At 28.0% G+C, this 19,031-nt stretch overlaps 2 protein-coding genes across 2 annotated transcripts; one reads left to right on the forward strand and one right to left on the reverse strand.

Moving 5' to 3' along the window:
* The first annotated feature begins 4,393 nt into the window (after positions 1-4,393).
* LOC107024431 (O-acyltransferase WSD1-like) lies at positions 4,394-8,673 on the forward strand. The gene is made up of 5 exons (XM_015225413.2): positions 4,394-4,664; positions 5,357-5,944; positions 6,894-7,250; positions 8,018-8,155; positions 8,272-8,673. The coding sequence occupies exons 1-5, from the start codon at positions 4,482-4,484 to the stop codon at positions 8,428-8,430; spliced, it is 1,425 nt and encodes a 474-aa protein (XP_015080899.1). The 5' UTR covers positions 4,394-4,481; the 3' UTR covers positions 8,431-8,673.
* A 2,536-nt stretch (positions 8,674-11,209) lies between these two features.
* On the reverse strand, positions 11,210-12,562 carry LOC107025439. Its single transcript, XM_015226225.2, has 3 exons — positions 12,271-12,562; positions 11,953-12,178; positions 11,210-11,810 (listed from the first exon to the last, which is right to left on the reverse strand). Exons 1-3 carry the CDS (start codon positions 12,487-12,489, stop codon positions 11,401-11,403), a joined length of 855 nt encoding a protein of 284 aa, XP_015081711.1. The 5' UTR covers positions 12,490-12,562; the 3' UTR covers positions 11,210-11,400.
* Positions 12,563-19,031: the final 6,469 nt, after the last annotated feature.

The following is a 19,031-nucleotide window of genomic DNA, read 5'->3' on the forward strand; positions in this document are numbered from 1 at the left end:
CGCCTGCCCCTCAGTCTGCTGGGCCTTTGGGCCGCCTGGGCTGCAATCTGCCTGGTGCTGGACCTTTGGGCCGCCTGTGCTGCAGTCCGCCTGGACATGTGGGCTGTCTGCCCCCTTGCATGCGCTGCAAGGTGCACGGGTAGGTGGCGTTCTGCCTGATTAGATGGCGGGACGTCACACTAAGTACGTAAGATATGAGTACCTCTATCCTGGTTAGCAGATAAAATTTTTGTAGTAAGGATATATTCTACGACTACAAAAATGTTACGAAATTCTTAATGTCTATATAGAGTTTTCACTCATAAATATGTAAATCGCTTATAAATAGCGATTATTATATGATTCGACTAATTTAATTACAATATTTTTCGATTTCAAGCAAACAAAATTTTCGTTACATTCATAGTACATGATAAACATGACACCAACAACAATTATTACGCATCAAATACATTAATTCAGCCAAAAAAAAGGAAGAAGGAAGAGCTAGTTACTTAAATAAAACTAAAACTAAATCGAAAAATCAGTAATATTTATGATGTTCATGGAGTAAAAAAAATGAGATTCTAGAATTGATCCTAGCATATCTTGTAATTTGAGTACAACCACCTATATTATTATGTTGTTAGTTTAAATATATTATTTGTTTCGATTGTTATCTAAATTTTATTATATCGTTAAAATATATCGTTTGACAATGACAAGAAGTACCATTTTATGTAATCACTGATTTGGTGTGATCAATCATTACTTTTTCCCCCTCATTTTATCTTATTATATAATAAATCTATTTTATCTTTTATTCTACCTTTTATAATTATCCTATATCGTATCCTAGCATTACAAAAGTAAACGAATACAAGTAATACAACTGCATCAACATATACATATCAAATACATCCTATTGTATTGTTGATATGACTTGTATTTTATTGAATACAACATATATAAACATGTATTCATCCGCTCTCTAGCATCTCTCATCTTTTATCTATATATCAAGTTGTTGATCTTGTAAGTATCGAATACAACCAATATCAACTTGTATATATCATATTGGTTTTAGTTATATCAACGAAAATATAATTTATATCAACATAATGTATCCTCTCTCTCCCTCCCTCTCTCTCCCAAATCTCACCTGTCTCCCTTCTCTCTCGTCCACGGCGCAATCTCTCTCACTCTTTCCCAAGTCAATGAATATACAGTAACATACACATTGTATATAAATATATACACAATATACATACAGTAGCATATTTGTATGTATTTTATAATCTCATAATCAACTCTCTATATATTGTGGATAGGGGTGGAGCCAACATACTGTTATGGGGTCTGAACCTTCTTCGGCGAAAAATATTACTATTTATACATGGTTAAAATTACTTTTACGTATACATAGTCGATGCTGAACTCCCTTCATCTAATTCGTGTGTATTTTTTTTAGATTTTGAACTTCTTATTGAAAATTCTGGCTCCACTATTGATGGTAGAAAGTAAATTTTGGCTCATTTTGTTACAATATATTAAGGACTATCTTGAAGAGTAGATTAGATGTCGATATGAGTGTTAGTTGTAAAGTTGAATTATAAATTAAGGTGATTGCGTAACGAAATTAAGAAGTTGATTTATTACATTTAGTGGTGCACGTTTCCACTTTTAAACACCCTTTTACCACTCCATTTTATTTTATTTTGGCCCCCCTAAAAAAAAGTTAGATGTTTCATTTTATTTATTCATTTCAACAAATCAAAAGACTTCAATTACTTTTTGTATTAACATAGTATTAAATAACTGTATAAAATAGTAGCTTTCTTAAGAAGTATGTTAAGTAATATGAAATAGAGAAGTATGTTTTAGTAATCTTTTAGAACACGCTTGGAAATTCATTAATTTGATGCGCGAGATACACTAATCTGATGCGTGAGATACGTTTTATACATAATATACTAATCGGATGCGCGAGATACATTAATGTGATGCGCGAAAATGAGAAATTTTGAAAATTTGTAAAACTTGCGAGGGATAATAATAAATTCCTATGAGGATTTCTTATTTGACATTGCGACAATCTTTTTAGTCGCAAAAGTTTGTTTTATAATCGATATTGGACCACAAGTCTTGATGATTTTCTAAAAATTTTTCGATAATTGTAATTAAATTTCTGAAAATCATTTATTACTTATTCCATAATACTTTCAATAATATGTTTTTAATCCAAAATTACTTCAAATTATTATCTCAAATCAACTCCAAATATAATATTTTAAAACTTCAATTTTTCCATAATAATTAGTTCTCAAGCTTTCATTTTCATGGGGCACTATAAAGGTTATACCATAAGTATAGCCATAAGAAATATGGGAATAATTAGTAACCACGTACATTTTAAATAATAATTGTGGAGACACTTTGGTAATCAATCAAAATCACCCACCTAACTATACTATTCAATTATTCCCTTCGGCCCATTTTATACATCACATTTTTACTTTATATTTGTATTAAAAAAATATAATTTACCCTTATATTCTTATTTACGGTTTATTTAAGTCAATTTTATAAATGATAAATATATTTCACAATTAATTAACTATTCTATCAAAAATATAATAAGTAAAATATATTAATTAATATATAAATTTTATAAAATGACAATATTATAATTCAGCTATTTATAAAAAGAGATGAGAAAGAATTTTTGCAGCCAAAATTAAATAGGATTAATGAAAAAGTCATACTTGTCCAATATTTCAGCTATGTTTAGACCACGAGAGTAGTCTAGTGTCCTTATTGCATTTAATTACTTTGGGAAGATGAAGTGTCTCAATTCAAAATATTAAGTTTAGTTGAATACGTAAATATTAATATGTTTATATTAGTAGTTAAAATACTGGTGAGAGGTGGGGAAGATTTATATTATCGATTTCTCAATATCGAGATTCTACTTTAGATAACCATAATTTCTAAATAGTCCTAGCAGAAGTTTCAATTTTATCTATATATAAAGTGTTTTAACTCCACCAAACTTTATATTTAACTACAATTAACTTAAATATATTTTTATTTTTATTAGCTATGATCAAAATAATTTGTTGTATATCAATATTCAAACACGAGGCAAAGTTAGAAAATACATTCGAATTCGATCTAACTCAATCCCTAACTTTGTTCAAGCTATGAATTATATTTAGAAATTCATCAAATATAAATATACATATTAAGTTATGATGCAAATGGTAGGCAATATTTGAATGAAATTAAAAGTGTACTTAGAAAGTTATTAGTTGTGTGGATATATTGATTCTGTTTAAACATGAACTTTCACTTGAAAAATCTCTCTTCGTCCTTATTTAGTTGTCTCAGGGGTGTGCATTCGGTTTTTCGATTCGGTTTGAGTTTTTGATTTTTGGTTAATCCGAACCAAAATAAATTTGGTTTGGTTTTTCTCTTTCTGGTTTGGGTTTTTTCGGTTTGGTTAATCGGTTTTGTCAATAATAAGAATCATAACAAAGTTATATTTACAATTTTAAAAAATTATATATATATATGTATAATATTGAATTCATTAAATATACTTTTTAATATAAATCACAAGTAAAACGTAAAATACAATACTTAAAAGTATATCAATTATAGATGTCCAAACATAAGAAAATAAACTAATTCATAATGAAAATAACTAAAAAGGGACAAAAGTGGTTAATTTCAACTTAATTCTAAATATATATATAATAATTCGGTTTTTATCGGTTATCATTTTTATAAATTCGAAACCAAACCAAAAAACCAAACAAAGTAAACTGTAAATTCAAAACCAAAACAAGAATCCAAAAAACCAATTCAAATTAGAATTCGTTGATTTGATTTGTTTTTTTTAAAACCAAATAGTGCACACCCCTAAGTTGTCCACTTTAGAAATGACACACATATTAAGATAACAATAATTAGCATAGTAAGTTATAATTTTACCCTTATTAATTATGGTTTCAAAAATGATGAATTAAAATTTGAAAATTTTCAAAAAGTTTAAATGAGTCCTTTCTTAATTTGTGAAAACGAACAAGTAAATATAGACAGCTAAAAAAGAAAATATGAACAAGTAAATAGAGACAAAGAAAATATATAATTTATGTGTTTGAAAAGAAAACAATCATCTATATAAATCGTTATTTATCTATTTATTACATTACTCACGTCTATTTGAGGGGACAATATGAAAATCACTTAAAATGTTTATTTATGTTTGTTCAATCCAAGCAAATAAATATCTCCATCACAACTAAAATTTTAAGCAAGTCAAGAAAGACTTTTTCAACTCAAACATTATTAATTATTTCAGGCAAGAGGATTGATTTTCTTATAGCCTTAGTCTATATATATACAAACACTTTACATGCCAAATGCTAATTAAACTAAGTGTTACAAAGTAGTTATTTTTTTAAAAAATAATATTTATCAAGAAAATAGAGATAGCTATGGAAGAAGAAATATTTGAGCCAGCAAGTCCAAGTTCACAATATTTAAATAGCTCCAATTTATCACTCTCAGTAATTGCTGTATTGGAATCAAAAATTCCAATTGAATATGAAGATTCACTTCCAATAAATTTACTCAAAGATGTATTTGTGCCTATAAATCCAAGATTTTCCTCAATTATGGTGAGTTCTCTCTTGCCTTTTTATGTATATGATAAAGTCGTTTTCTTGTTTTTGTGTCAGCTCATGATCAAAACGAGTATATATATATATATATACCCTCTCTCACCCCCACCCCCATTTTGACTTCTAAGTTTTTTTTTTAATTTGCTATAGCTGATAAAAATCATTTTTTAGATGATCCATATGAAAAGAATGATTTAAAAGGCGGAATTAAAACGCACTTCTCAGCGATGCAATCCTTAAAAAAAATTATATATTATATATAAATTATTAAATTTACTTGACATGTTTTTTTTTTTTGAATGACATCGATAGCTTTAATGTTTGCTTAAGATCTTGAGAGAACTAAAATTTTAAATATTTATTACAATTGAAAATTTGAATAATAGTGTAACACTCAAATTAATATTAGACTCTCCCTACAATTTAATAACAAATGCAACATCCAATTATAACGAGCGAAGCTAAATGAAATGAAGGGTATTCAACTAAATTTTTCTCGATCGAAAATTATATTGTATATAAGTAAATAAACATATATAATTTTTCTTTGTTATATATAAGTGGTTGAATTTCGCGAACATTCTAGTATGAGTGGTAAAGAAGATTAAAAATTATTTTAAATCTTCTACGTAAAAAATAATTATTTTTTTTTACCTTTATTGATCATATATTTTATTTTCTCTAAATAGGTAACGGGCAAAAAAGGAACAAAAAAATGGAAGCGAGTAGAAGTGAACTATCAAGACCATATTAAAACACCAATATTTCCAACTCAAAAACCAATCGAGTTCTACGACGAATGCTTCTCCACTTATATATCAAACTTAGCAACGGAAAAATTCTCGCAAAATCGACCACTATGGGAAATTCACGTATTTAAATATCCAACGAGCGATGCAGCGGGAAATATAGTTTTCAAACTTCATCATTCACTAGGAGATGGTTATTCATTAATGGGTGCACTTCTTTCATGTTTACAACGGGTCGATAATCCTTCACTTCCTCTAACATTTCCTTCCCGCCAAAAATCGAATTTAAATAATTCGAACAAAAACAAAGGGTATATTAGTAATTTTAAAATCGTACCACGATTTTTTAAAGGGATTGTGAATACATTGTATGATTTTGGATGGAGTACTTTGAAGAGCACTTTGATTGAAGATGATCGGACGGCGATTCATTCCGGCGATGACGGAGTTGAGTTCCGATCGCCTGTCTTGGTTACTAAGACATTTTCGCTCGATAGACTCAAGCAAATTAAGGCCAATTTAAACGTGGTAAGTATTCATTACATCTTTGTATACATTTATTAATAAGAAGAGCTTATAGGTGCGATTAAATTCAGCAACTTTAGTTTAAATTTTAATAATTTTAAAAAAATTAAAATTTTAAATTCTGAATCTGCCTCAGACATATGCACAATAAAGAGAGTTTAAATTATTAATTTCGTAGGTACTGATAATCAAATGAACTACATACATGTGTGTTTGTACTTTCTAGAAAAAAAGTAAATATATCCATTAATGGTCTAACACAAGATGTCTTATAAGTAGGTACATGATAGTGAAATGAAATTAATTTACTTTAATTTGTTGTATTTATTGTTACTTCTTACTTTTTTCGTCCATAATTGTTGTCAGGATAAAATCATGCACCCATCAATAAAAATTTAATAAAAGGTATAATTTAACTAATATAATCCTATTATATTAAGAATATCAAAAGTCTAAATAAATTCTCAATTAAACAAAATGAAGTAATTATTAAGGGCAGAATTGAAAAAAAAGACTAATTATTTCTTAATTGTTTAAATTGACAATTAGTCTTAGACATCTATTTTTAATATACCTGCCAAACAATTGTGGACGGAGGGAGTATACAGTTTATTAGGTTATCAACCAATGTTACTCCATTAAGTAAGATTATTTTTAATTACCTCAAGTGACAAACTACTAGTAGCATCTTGTTTAGATGGTTGTAGCCTATTTCTTGTAGTATGCTGTTAAATAAAATAGTTTGTTTTGATTGTTACTTAAATCTATCGTTATCTAACAATGAAAAATCTCATTTTCATATAACGACTGATTTAGTGTGATTGCTGCATCATATTTTATTATTTACTCTGCCTTCTTATAGTAGACGTAGCACTATCTCGTACTCTAAGATTTATCCTTTCAAATTGTTGATGTATTGTGACATTATGTAACGATATATTTTTTTTTTCAGACAATAAATGATGTAATAACAGGGATAGTGATATATGGAACAAGATTATATATGGAAGAAGTAAATAAAGAAACATGCAATGGAAAATGTAGTGCATTGGTTTTATTCAACACAAGGGCACTTGGTGGAAGTTATAAATCAGTTAGTGATATGATAAGACCTAATTCTGATATGCCATGGGGAAATCATTTCACATTTTTGCCTATATCATTACCAAAATTAACTAATAATAAAAGTAATAATCCTCTTTATTTTATTCAAAAAGCTCATAGAATTATTGAAAGGAAAAGGAACTCTGCATCTATTTGGCTTACTGGTAAATTGCTTGATTTATTGAGGAAGCTAAGAGGTACTGAGGTATGTTCTTTAATTTTTTTTTTATGTGTTTCAGTTTATATGACGTAGTTTGAATTAAAAACGTGTGTATGTCTTGTCATAGCATGACTGGTATCATTATGTAGACGTTCAGACCAGAGGCATATCCAGGTTGGGGTTACTGGGTTCACGTGAATCCATGCTCCCCTCCTGAAATCATATATAGTAGTGTTATATTTTTTTTAAAAAAAAGTATATAAATATAGATGTGTGAACCCACACTTGAAGTATCGTATAATGTCGTGCGATGATGATTGTGTGCAACTTTCTAAGAGAAGTTGAAAATTTGAATCTTTTATTTGACAAAACGAGATTAAACCGGATGAATTTATATCTTAGATTTACCTTTTTCGTAATAATGCACCCATCATCTTAAAATTCTGAATACGCCTCTAATTCAAGCATGGATTGTTTGATATTTGAAAAAAAAAACTATTATGCAAAGTCAAAGTTGAAGATTTATCTAGACAAACATTTTATTTGAAAAAAGAGTGAGTTTTGTGAGTCAAAACTAATAAAACTCAATCTAATGTGTAACCAAACATTATGTTGAAAATATTTGTTTTTAAATAAAGGAAAAAAATTCAGGCCCAAGTTCTAAAACTTTTGAACTTTTAATGCTAAACATATTATAACATTTGTTTGTCTATAAAAGATTTTTATTAAGCGTAAATGGGAAGTATTATATCGTAACTTTTCAAACGAGCTAATTCAATAGAAAAGTATGTCATATAAATTGAAAATTTCAGGCGACAGCTCGATTTATTCACGGGACATTGAAGAACACAAGCATGGCATTAACAAATATGATAGGGCCAGTGGAAGAGATGGCTTTGGCTAATCATCCTGTTAAAGGATTATATTTTGTTGTCACTGGTGCTCCACAGGTGTGCGCGCGATATACACATTATACATAAATATACATAATCTATACATTTATTGACTATTTTGTAAACTAGATGATCGAAAATTATACATTTGTAATTGTGTGTTTGTTTTGCAGAGTTGCTCAGTGACAATAGTGAGTTATGTGGATAAGCTAAGAATTGCAATAGTTGTGGAGAAAGATTTTATTGATCCAAATAAGCTGAAATCTTGTATTGAGTATGCATATGAATCCATTTTCAAGGCTGCAATCAACTCTTCTAAAGTCGAAAACTAGGACCAAATTCACACAAAAAAGGTCTATCGGGAACATATTCTGTGTATATTCTACCCTTTCAAGACTTGACTTTTGCGGGATTACATTGAATATGTTATTGTTGTTTATTCACAAAAGGAATGTATACACTTTATCAAATTGTTGACAATGTAATTGGGCCTGACTAATGGGCTACTACAAATAAGATACTTAACAAGTAGTTCAATTTCTTGAAAACACAATTCATTTTTCTAGTTTTCCCTTCCTTGGTTTCACTTAAAATCATGATCAGAGCTAGAAGTCTGAATACGTATTTAATAGAACTCAAAAGTTTTTCTTAAAATAATGTATTTGTGTTTTGAAAAGTTCATTTAATAGGTATAAATATTAAATCTAGAACCTACTTATTAACACTTGAAATCATCATTCTAAAATTCATAGTTATAAATTGAAATCCTTACTCTGGTTATGATAATTAGAAATAAAATGTTAAAAAATTATGAATTTCCTAATTTACGCAAGAAAGACCCTTTTCTCCGTCGTCATGAGTTACTAGGGGCGGAGGGCCCCGTTTGGACATGATTTGAAATCAAATTAAACAAGTTGAAGTTTTTTACGTGTAATTTGGTGTAATTTGAATTTCTTAAGTTGTTTTCTCATAAATATAAAATTTGTGAAAACTATACAATCTTACCAATTGAGTAGTTACTCCAGTAAGACATCGAAATATCGTAATATGCTGCATTAAGATAGTAAATATTTGCGATTAAAAACTTTGTATCTTACAAATTTTCACATTTCAACTTTTTTCCAATTTAATTTTCCACGTGTCGAATGATTATATGTGCTGACATCAGATACTTGGTGCCAGCTCAGCCTATCCAATGATCTCTTCCTCTGATAATTTTTGTGTGTGGATATACTCCAATCCTCATGTTTAATTTGCACAAACTATTCCATTTTTTTTAAAAAAATGTTTATATTGAATATTTGTACTTTAGATATGATGACTCGATTTGTAGACTGTTATATTTTATTTACTATTATTTTTTCTTTTTATAATTATGACGTGTTACACTTGAGTCGATGATTTTTCAAAAATGATCTCTCTAACTATTTTATAAGATGGAGAAAAAATTTACACATACTCTACATTGCTCAGACTCTCACTTATAAAAATTTTCACTAAATATATTATTATTGTATTTCGATTAAAAATAAATACATAGTTTTCGTAGTTCTTGTCAACCCAGCTAAAATGTTATGGTTCATAGAAAAAATCAATATATTTTTTGTTGATGTTAACAATTTAATACGATGACATGCAGTATTCTTAATTTTTTCAACTTTTTGTATTGTCATTTTCCAGATTACGTTTTTTTTTAATTTAATGTAAAGGTCACATGGATAAACATCAATTAATAACCTACCACTTATTTATTACTATTGACTATTGATAATATCTTCTTAACTTTTTTATCACTTTTTTGATCACTTTTACATCTTTCTATCAGCTTAATTGAACAAGCTTTTGATATTTTATTTTTCTTTTTTCAACTTTTCACCTGTTTTGTATGATGACTTTCGAAGATTTAATTGATAAATGATATTTTCTGTCAACATTAATTTATTCTCTCGTTATCCTTGTGACGTTTGATAGTGTGTCTTATTTTTTTTATCAAAAATAAAAAAAAAGACTTCCACAAAATGTACTTTGAACTTGTTCAATATATAGAGTCATTTACATATTTAAACTTTGCGATAGTAATTGAGTTTGTAATATGAAAAAGTAAATGTGAATTGATAAAAGATGATCCAACGTCTATTAAATATACATAAAAATAATTTTAATTAAATATAAATCGTATAATTTTTTAATTAAAAAAATTTGAATAAACCCTAGCCCCAAACTAACTTTGTTCTTGTTTGTGAGTGATCTCTTTATCCTCCCCATATTCTTGTTTGAAGTAGTACTAATACCCTTCAATTGATGAAGTGACATAGAAATAGTACTCCTTTCGTTCTATTTTAACGATATTTCACTCAGAGTACACTTATAAAATAAAAAAAAATATAAAATATATTTTACTAAGTTATTCTTATCTAATAAATGTGGATTGATTTTTTCTCTTAAAAATTGTATATAGTACTTCTTTAATATTAAGGGCATGATTAAAAATAGTTATCAATTTTAATTTTATATTTCTTTAAGTGACAATTATTTGAGACAATTTTTTTAATATTAAAACGATATTTGAAATGAAAAAAATCAAGAAAGTAATGACTCGAAAGTAATCCTACAAAGGGGAGATAATAGAAAAGAAAACAACAACGTAAAAGAAGTTCAAATACAAATTAAAATGAACCTTACAAATTTGAAATGCTAAAAATTTCTTCAAATAAAAATTCATACAAATGAACAAATTTGTGAGGTTAATTTTTTTTTTTGGATAACACGATGGTTTCCATAAAATAAGGTAATTTTGTCAAATCATTGAATCACTTTAGTTTCTTCATATAGATTTTTTCTTATATTTGAAATATTCAAAAATTCTGACTCTGCTATTAATTAACAAATTTAATCAATAAATAACCTAACACTTCCTAACTTTAATTAATATCTTTATCAATTACCTTTCACTTTTTTCTTCTTTTTTATCACTTTTATCTCTTTTAATTAGCTTAATCAAATAAATACTTCAACTTTTCGCCTGTTTGATATGATGGCTTAACGATTCGAGTTCAAAATTCTACAATAATTTATTTAATTTACTAAAAATTATTATTTATACTTCTTCAGTAAAATTCTTACAAAATTAAATTCAAATAAACCATAACTTACAAGGATGCAATAGGAATATTCCATAATAATATATATATATCTATTATATCTCACTAGTTTACGAGCAAAATTAATAATTCCGAATTCCAAGGGCAAAATAGGAATATTCTAATACTTAGTACTAGGTAAAAGAAATCTGACCCCGGTGATCAAATAACTTTGATCGCCGGGGTCAAGCTATCAAGCAAATCAAAAGTGAGCATTGAACCACTTGGCCTTGGCAACCGCCGGAGATTATTCACCGGAAAAATTGTCTCCGACTTAATTTCCGGCGAGCCGAGATATTTAGCTTGCATGTATTTGTGCTTCCTCCATGGAGCCATATGCATTTTTTTTTCCTTCATGCATTTTTTAGAAGCACAACATAATATTTTTATTAAATTTCTAAGCCTTTCGATTTTTCCGACGTATACTTCCGGCAATTTTTCAACTAGACGATTATACCCTTCGTTAGCTCGTGCCATTTCGAATTCTCCTCGAAAATTTAATTCTATAATCACCTTCATTTCACCTTTTTCTGAACTTGCGTTTGTCATCACTTCAATGTATGTATATTCACCTTTCAAAATGAAAAACAATAAACATATCAAAGTTAGGGCACTTTTCGTCATCTTGGGCCTTGTGCCTGAGAAAAATAATATTAAAGGACTGAATCTCAGTGGATTGTGACAGTAAAGTTATTCTGTCACTTAATAATATACCTGAAGGTATTTCGGGTGTGCTTTTCCACTTAGACTTGCAAATGAAGCAATTATAACCTTCGTTTGTAAGTCGATCGGAGATTTCTCTTTGCATACATTTCCGGCAACCATCGGATACCATTTTCCGGCAGCTACATTTGAAACTTGTGAATTTCAATTCTTTTAAAGCCTCTTTTGTTGCTTTTCTAACTTTTGACTCAAAAGAAGTTGTCCTACACAATGTTGTCTAAAAAAAAAAAAAATTGGTAAGCAACAAAAACCAAATTAATTAAATAGTAATTCAAAAAAAAAAAAAGTGTAGTACTTGATTTAATTTACCTTAAGAAGCTCTTCTTGTGATGCCCAAAATGCTTTATTTTCTTCGCTATCGTTAACATTTTCATCCTCCTCCTCTTCGTTCATCAGTATTTCTTCGCTGCTATAACTAATATTCGATTTTAACGAATTTTCACATGATTGAAACTCGATCCCTTCATCTGTAAACCCAAAAGTCAACTCATACAGGCCTTCGAGTTCATCTGAATTCTTTGCGGCCATCTTAACTATACTAGTAAATTAATTATTTGTTCGATTCTATTAGTCCTTTTATTTTTGCCCTATGATATTTTTTTTGTGATAAGAAGTTGTGTTCTTATAAAGCTCAACATTGGGACCCACTTGATCCACGTGGACGAATAATCCTACGCACATATTGGGTATCAACTTTCACATCTCCGTATTTATTTGTCATGTTATCATTATGGGATGTGATTAATTAACTTATTATTATATAGTATGATATATATGGTAATATTTGGCCAAACAACTATAGATTTATTTTCCATTAAAGTTTTTGACATGAAATTTGTGATAATAGAGTTTATTCTTGAAAGATTCGGACAATGTCAAGAATATAGGAAATAGTAGCTTCTGATATTTATTATTTTACTACTGTTACGTCATTATATCGTGATAATTAATTAATGACAATTGTTAGTGATAGTTATATTTTATTTAAACAAATGTTGTTAAAATTTATAGTAAAATTAGATCAAGTGAGGATTAATTAATATTGAAAATGATTTTAATACTTTTTGTTAACGTGTATATTTATTACCGCTAAAAGTTATTTTTACTACAGTGAATGCGCTTCTAATAAGAACTTTTTTTGTATATTCTAATAGAAAAAAATTAAGAATAATAATAATGCTAAATATAATGTATTAGTAATGTTTGTATTACTTATACTTGTATTGATTATACATAGATTAAATTAGTACATTGTTTGGTTTAGTAAACTAAAAATAATTTGCATTGCATAAAAAAATTATTTACAGTGATATCCTCTACAATAATAATGAAAAAGATGTAACTTCAATCTTTAACCATGCTAATACATAACGAGGAAAACAGTAAATACTGTATTTTTAGCAATAAATATATTATATATTTAATTTTAATTAGTTTTTAAATTTATATGTCACGTGAAAAATCGAAATACGGTGTACGTGCAGTAATTAGTTAATTAATACTACTACATACTAGTATGTGTGATGAGCGGCTTCTATTTTTCTCTCTTTTTTTTGTCTAACTGGACCCTAGGTTGTTAATTCCATAAATTAATTAAAAATGCTTTTAGCATATTCTATTTGGTTTAATGAGTGATGACTTTTCCAGCTAATCTTCATTTCACCTACTCAAATATGCTATTATAATACATAGTACTACTTGTTACTAATTATGTATTTAATTAGTACTATGATACTGGTATCTTAGAAGCATCAACCATCATGTGAGCGGTTTCTATTTTTTCCTAGCTGGGTTCCATAAAATGCTTTAGCATATTCTTATCAAAGTATTATTGATCGAATGGTATTAAATAGACGGATTGAGTTGAATTTAGCAAGTTAAATGTAATGAGTTAATAAATAGATTGAGACAAAATCAGTTGAAAAACTACTTAGCTTGAGCTAAAATAGGTCGGTTAAAATAGATAAAAAATTATTAGTTGGGTCATGACCTATCCAATTTTTTTGAATAGTCCACTTATCCTAACTCGAGACCCTTGAATTAAGCCTTGACCCGAAACTTGGAACATGAGACTCGAGAATCGAGCCTGACCCAATTCTCTTGATTTGTCCCGACCTTAGTCATGACCCGGGACCTAATCCTCCCAGAGGCAAACCCATAATTTGAAGAGTCTGGGTGCACCAATAATATTTAAGCATAAACGAAGCAAAATTTTCAATGCTTAATGGACGCTTAACTTTGTAATAAAAAGAGTTTAGCTTAATGGACGCTTGACTTTGTAATAAAAAGAGTTGTTGACGAGGATCAAACTTGGGTCTGTAAGGAGGTATGTCCTCACTTCTACCAGCAGACCAAGAGCAGATCAATCTTCTTTAAGGGTGCACTTTTTATTATATTTCTTTTTCTATCAGTTTCTCAAGATAACGAGTGCACGTTCACCCTTAACCTTTACATGTGGGTCCGCCCTTGAATCCCCGAGCCTACCTCAAAACCTAAACCCTGCATTTGACCCAAAAGCCAAGACTCGAGACTCGATATCCAACCCCTACTTGGGACTCAACAGAATAGTCAGGAATCAAGTCTGACTAGGGACTCGAGACCTAAGACTTGACCTTGATCTTGACTAGGGACCTGACCCAACCCTAATACAAACCAATATAAAATTATCTTATGTCCAATCCATAAAATTTTAGGGAAATGGAGCTGACGATCAAATTTTGGGCCATATTTAACACTCCTAGCTTATAAAACTAAATATAACCCCCAATAAAGTTAAACTAGAGAAAATCTAGTTGATTAGTCGTTATTTGAATGTGAGAAATTGCTACACTAAAATCATTTTTATTCAAGTAACTTGTTTTAATTTTGAGATTATGCTTAGATATTATTAGGGAACCCTAAAATATAAATATATATTTTCCCTATGCTTACTAAGTATACTACTTAAACTCATTCAAGAGTTATTCATTTCAACATAGCACACTAGCTAGTTATATAGTTTTGTATGCTAATATTTGTGTTCATTAATTAGATTACTTATGTAAATTATGCTTATTTATTATCTGGATCAAGTGTTAATGCAAACCTAGAGTTTGAAAGAATAATTAGAATAAAACGATGTGAGCAATAGTCAAAAAGAGTTAAAAATTATAAGATAATTAACTATGCACTTTCCACCTAAAGTTATTATTTAAAAAATTAGCACTTTCCAACATTATTAATTATTAATGAAAATAAATAAATAACATTTTTTTTTGGATATGAAGTGGAAAAAAACAAAAATGTGAAGAAACAAGTTGCAAGATATTAAACCAATAAGGAAACTTAATGACTTTAGATGATGAACAACAATTAATTAAGTGGGTTATGATGATAAGAAGCAATCAAAAAAATTTAATTAATTATATTTGTCGCTCTTAATCCTATGTGTTGCCTTATTATGTCCACATTTATGAAAGCAACATTAAAAATTAGAGAAAAGAAAAAGGTAGATAAGGTTTTCCTTGGAGTCGCAAATGAACGATAATGTAAGCTAAATTTAAACGGATCAAATGAATTTAATAATACTTTAGATTATATCATAATGTATTGGGAGTGAAAGCTATGGGGTAAGGGTAAAGATATAAATTATAATATGTTGGAGGGCGGGGATAATAGAATTAAGGGAAAAAAGATAAATATATTTTGAATTATCGTAAATGGTAAGCAAATATATCCTTCGTCATACTTTAGGAATATTGGCGCCCTTGCTGTCGAAAAACTAGAATGTAAATGCCCTTCACTCTAACGGATGACTACATAGGGAGTCGTGACACAATCTTATCCACGATCTAATGTCGGATCGATGGATAAGATTATGATACGTGTATGTCCGTTAGTATAAAGATTATATATGCTCTACTTTTTGAACGGCAGGGGCACCAATGTCCCTAAAGTATAATAGAGGATATCTGCATACTATTTACGATAGTTCGAGGATATATTTATCCTTTTTTCCTAAAATTAATGTGGAATACACCCTTGATGATTTACGTTTCATATCGAACATCTCAATTAATACCTAACTATTTATCGTTTTCTGATATTGTACGAAATATGTAAATATTTTATGATGTAATACGTAAAAAGATTTTGAATTTGAGTTTTGAGTGCATGAATTCATTTTTGTTAGAGAAAATATTACCTTTTCGATGATTTGTTTGAAGCGAGTTCAAATCTAGTTGAACCCTACTATGAGTGTTCGAATTATAACAAACATCATCAATAACATATTTCGTATAATTTCACTATTAGAATTTGAACAGACTGCAGAATAGTGTGTATGCAAACCTTACTCCTACCTTATGATGATAGAGATGTTTGTTTTTAATATATCTTCAACATAAGCAAAACATTTCAAAAAGAAAACGTGAAACGAAAATACAATAGTAAAGATTTCATGATAAAAGTTTTAGCAAACAGATAATATAATAACCAAACGCTCGTGAAAAACGAAAATAAAAAGAGATTGCAATGTCAGCATTACTTCCAGAACTGAAAATAATTAACAGTAAAAGATTTTCTACTAATTCTTTTTTTAACTCTTTCCACCTGAAAAGCCAGTAGAATAATGACAGACTTAGTCACTCATGAGTTTGCTAAGTGGCTTAAGTGTACTAATTGGATAATTATAAGCATGTTAATTAGGATTAAGTAATTAGTGATGAGTGGGAAACACTTGGATCTTATCTTCTTAATTATTTATATATAAATAAAAGTTATAATGAAGCTTAAAAAACATTATTATTCTTTTCTTTTTACGGAGATTCCTTAAGATTCCGTCCATTTTATGAATCTTGGTGATTCAATTCACACAACTGTAAAATTACTATTATTTCATTGAAATTTATTACTTAAAAAGATGTTTGTAGTTATTTTAATAAATATTTTAATTGAATTAATAAAGAATAAAAAAAATAGCAACATTTTCACACTATTTTTTTTTGAAAAAAAAAATTAGTATTTAAGTAAGAATTTCTTTCTTTCAATGAGTTGGTTCGATCGGAAATGACAGGAAACAATGTTTTAAAACATAATTTTCTCATTGATTCATGGTGGAAAAAACCTATGTTTTTGGTAGTGCCACAATCCTTTTGTTTTCTCGGGAGATATGCTATCTTGGTGACCTGAACTTAATAACTTTAGAGTTGGAGTACTTACAATTTGAGCAACGTAATCCTCTTTTGTCGTATCTTGCAACCTTTAATTTGTAGCCCTTGGGATTATTCGGATTATATTTTTGACTCCAGATGCTCTCGTCGTATTAGTTTATGCAATCAAGGGGAAAAAGTCTGATATACCCCTCAATTTTGTCACTTAGAGTTGATATACCCCTCGTTATGAAAATGACTCATCTATACCCGTACTTATATACAAATATTTCAATTTTCATGATATATATTTTTATAAAAACTTACCAACGAGAATAAAAAGAAAAAATTGTGTCAAATTAATAAAATTATTGCTAAATTTAGGAAGTTATCATTTATTTCTTTTGCAACAAATTAAAAAGTGAATATTTTCACATGAGCTGAAACTAAACAAGTATATATTTATTATTCTACTACATATGAGCAGCTAGGAAAGCAGGTGTTTGTGACATGCCTCTTTCCTAGCCAAATAATATATGTATTTTTATTGTAATGGGTTAACCATTATGCATCGATTGATTCGATTCAATTTTATATATTATCGATTTAATTTATTAATTACAGTTTTGAAATACACTAATCAATAACTAAATTAATAAGATATTTTTTTTGTTGGTTTTCGATTTATCAATTTTGATTCTTAGCGATTCGATTTCAACAATAAGAAAATGCTTGTAAAACAAAAAATGACTTCTTCAATAATTTGACACAGCAAGACAATTATGTAAAATTATAAATGCTTATAAAATAGAAATAGTAATAGCTAACATGAAAAAAAATAAAATCATACAAGTGCAAAGAAAAAAAAAAGAGCAATAGGATTCTTACTTTAGATTTTGACATTTTGTATAATATGAAGTCGTGAGCTTAAAAATTGTAGACTAAAGGCAAAGACAGTAACTAGTAAAATATTGAACTTAACATTTAATATTTATGTACAGATAAAGTAGCAAATTACTATTGTCTTAATTGATTATCAATTTATCTAAAAAATCAAAATCGAACCTATAACCCGATAACTTTTCTTAATAAAATTATTTAAAATCTGTTAACCCAATAACTATAAAATCAATAACATATTTTTCAATTTAATTTATTTATTAATTCGATTTTTACACGACCCTATAGCTAATTTATGTATCAGAGCTTCTTTCACTTTCATTTCGTGGCAAATGAACTTTTGAAAATGTTAATTACTTCATTTATAATATTGTATTCAATAAAATATATAATTAAGAAATGAAAAGCTTTTGTCTTTAGAGTGAGAAAGAAATTTGAATATTGAAATTTATTTGATCATAAATCCACATTGAAATTGTTTTTAATGGTAAGTGAACTTGTTGGATTTATGTGCTATCAGAAAAATGTTACATACTTAAATATTTTTCAAAATTTATTATTGTCCTTTTTATTTAAATTTATTTATCTTATTTTTTTTTAATTTATCGTTTAATCGAAAATATCGATTAAGATACTATAAATCATTTTAATTAACAAGTTAAAATATTTTATTATAAATTTGATAATTATATAAAATACACTATAAATCACAATTCAACTTAAAATATTTTACTATCTAATAAGAAGCCACAAACACACAACTATTAAAAACAACTTAAAATATTTTATTATATATTTAGAATGACATTAAAAGTACTATAAATCAAAATAACAACTTAAAATATTTCTTGCAATTATATCCATGCCAAGTGAATTTGAATAAATGGAACAACATATACTATTGAAAGTTGGATAAACAATACTATAAATCACAATATTTAACAAGTGAAAATACTTAAAAATCATATAAGAAATTTGGTTCACTCTCCTAATTTCATGTGTCACATAAATTTGAACATGAAAAATAATATTTATTTTTTT

Source organism: Solanum pennellii, chromosome 7, assembly GCF_001406875.1.
Source record: "Solanum pennellii chromosome 7, SPENNV200".
Classification (NCBI taxonomy): domain Eukaryota; kingdom Viridiplantae; phylum Streptophyta; class Magnoliopsida; order Solanales; family Solanaceae; genus Solanum; species Solanum pennellii.

Bases quoted from the DNA above. Each gene is read 5' to 3' on its own strand.
- LOC107024431 (XM_015225413.2), top strand. From the start codon at position 4,482: ATGGAAGAAGAAATATTTGAGCCAGCAAGTCCAAGTTCACAATATTTA. The intron at 4,665-5,356 runs GTGAGTTCTCTC...TTCTCTAAATAG, and splicing joins CAAGATTTTCCTCAATTATG to GTAACGGGCAAAAAAGGAAC. The intron at 5,945-6,893 runs GTAAGTATTCAT...TTTTTTTTTCAG, and splicing joins TTAAGGCCAATTTAAACGTG to ACAATAAATGATGTAATAAC.
- LOC107025439 (XM_015226225.2), bottom strand. From the start codon at position 12,489: ATGGCCGCAAAGAATTCAGATGAACTCGAAGGCCTGTATGAGTTGACT. The intron at 12,179-12,270 runs GTAAATTAAATC...TTTTTTTTTTAG, and splicing joins CACAAGAAGAGCTTCTTAAG to ACAACATTGTGTAGGACAAC. The intron at 11,811-11,952 runs GTATATTATTAA...TCATTTTGAAAG, and splicing joins CACACCCGAAATACCTTCAG to GTGAATATACATACATTGAA.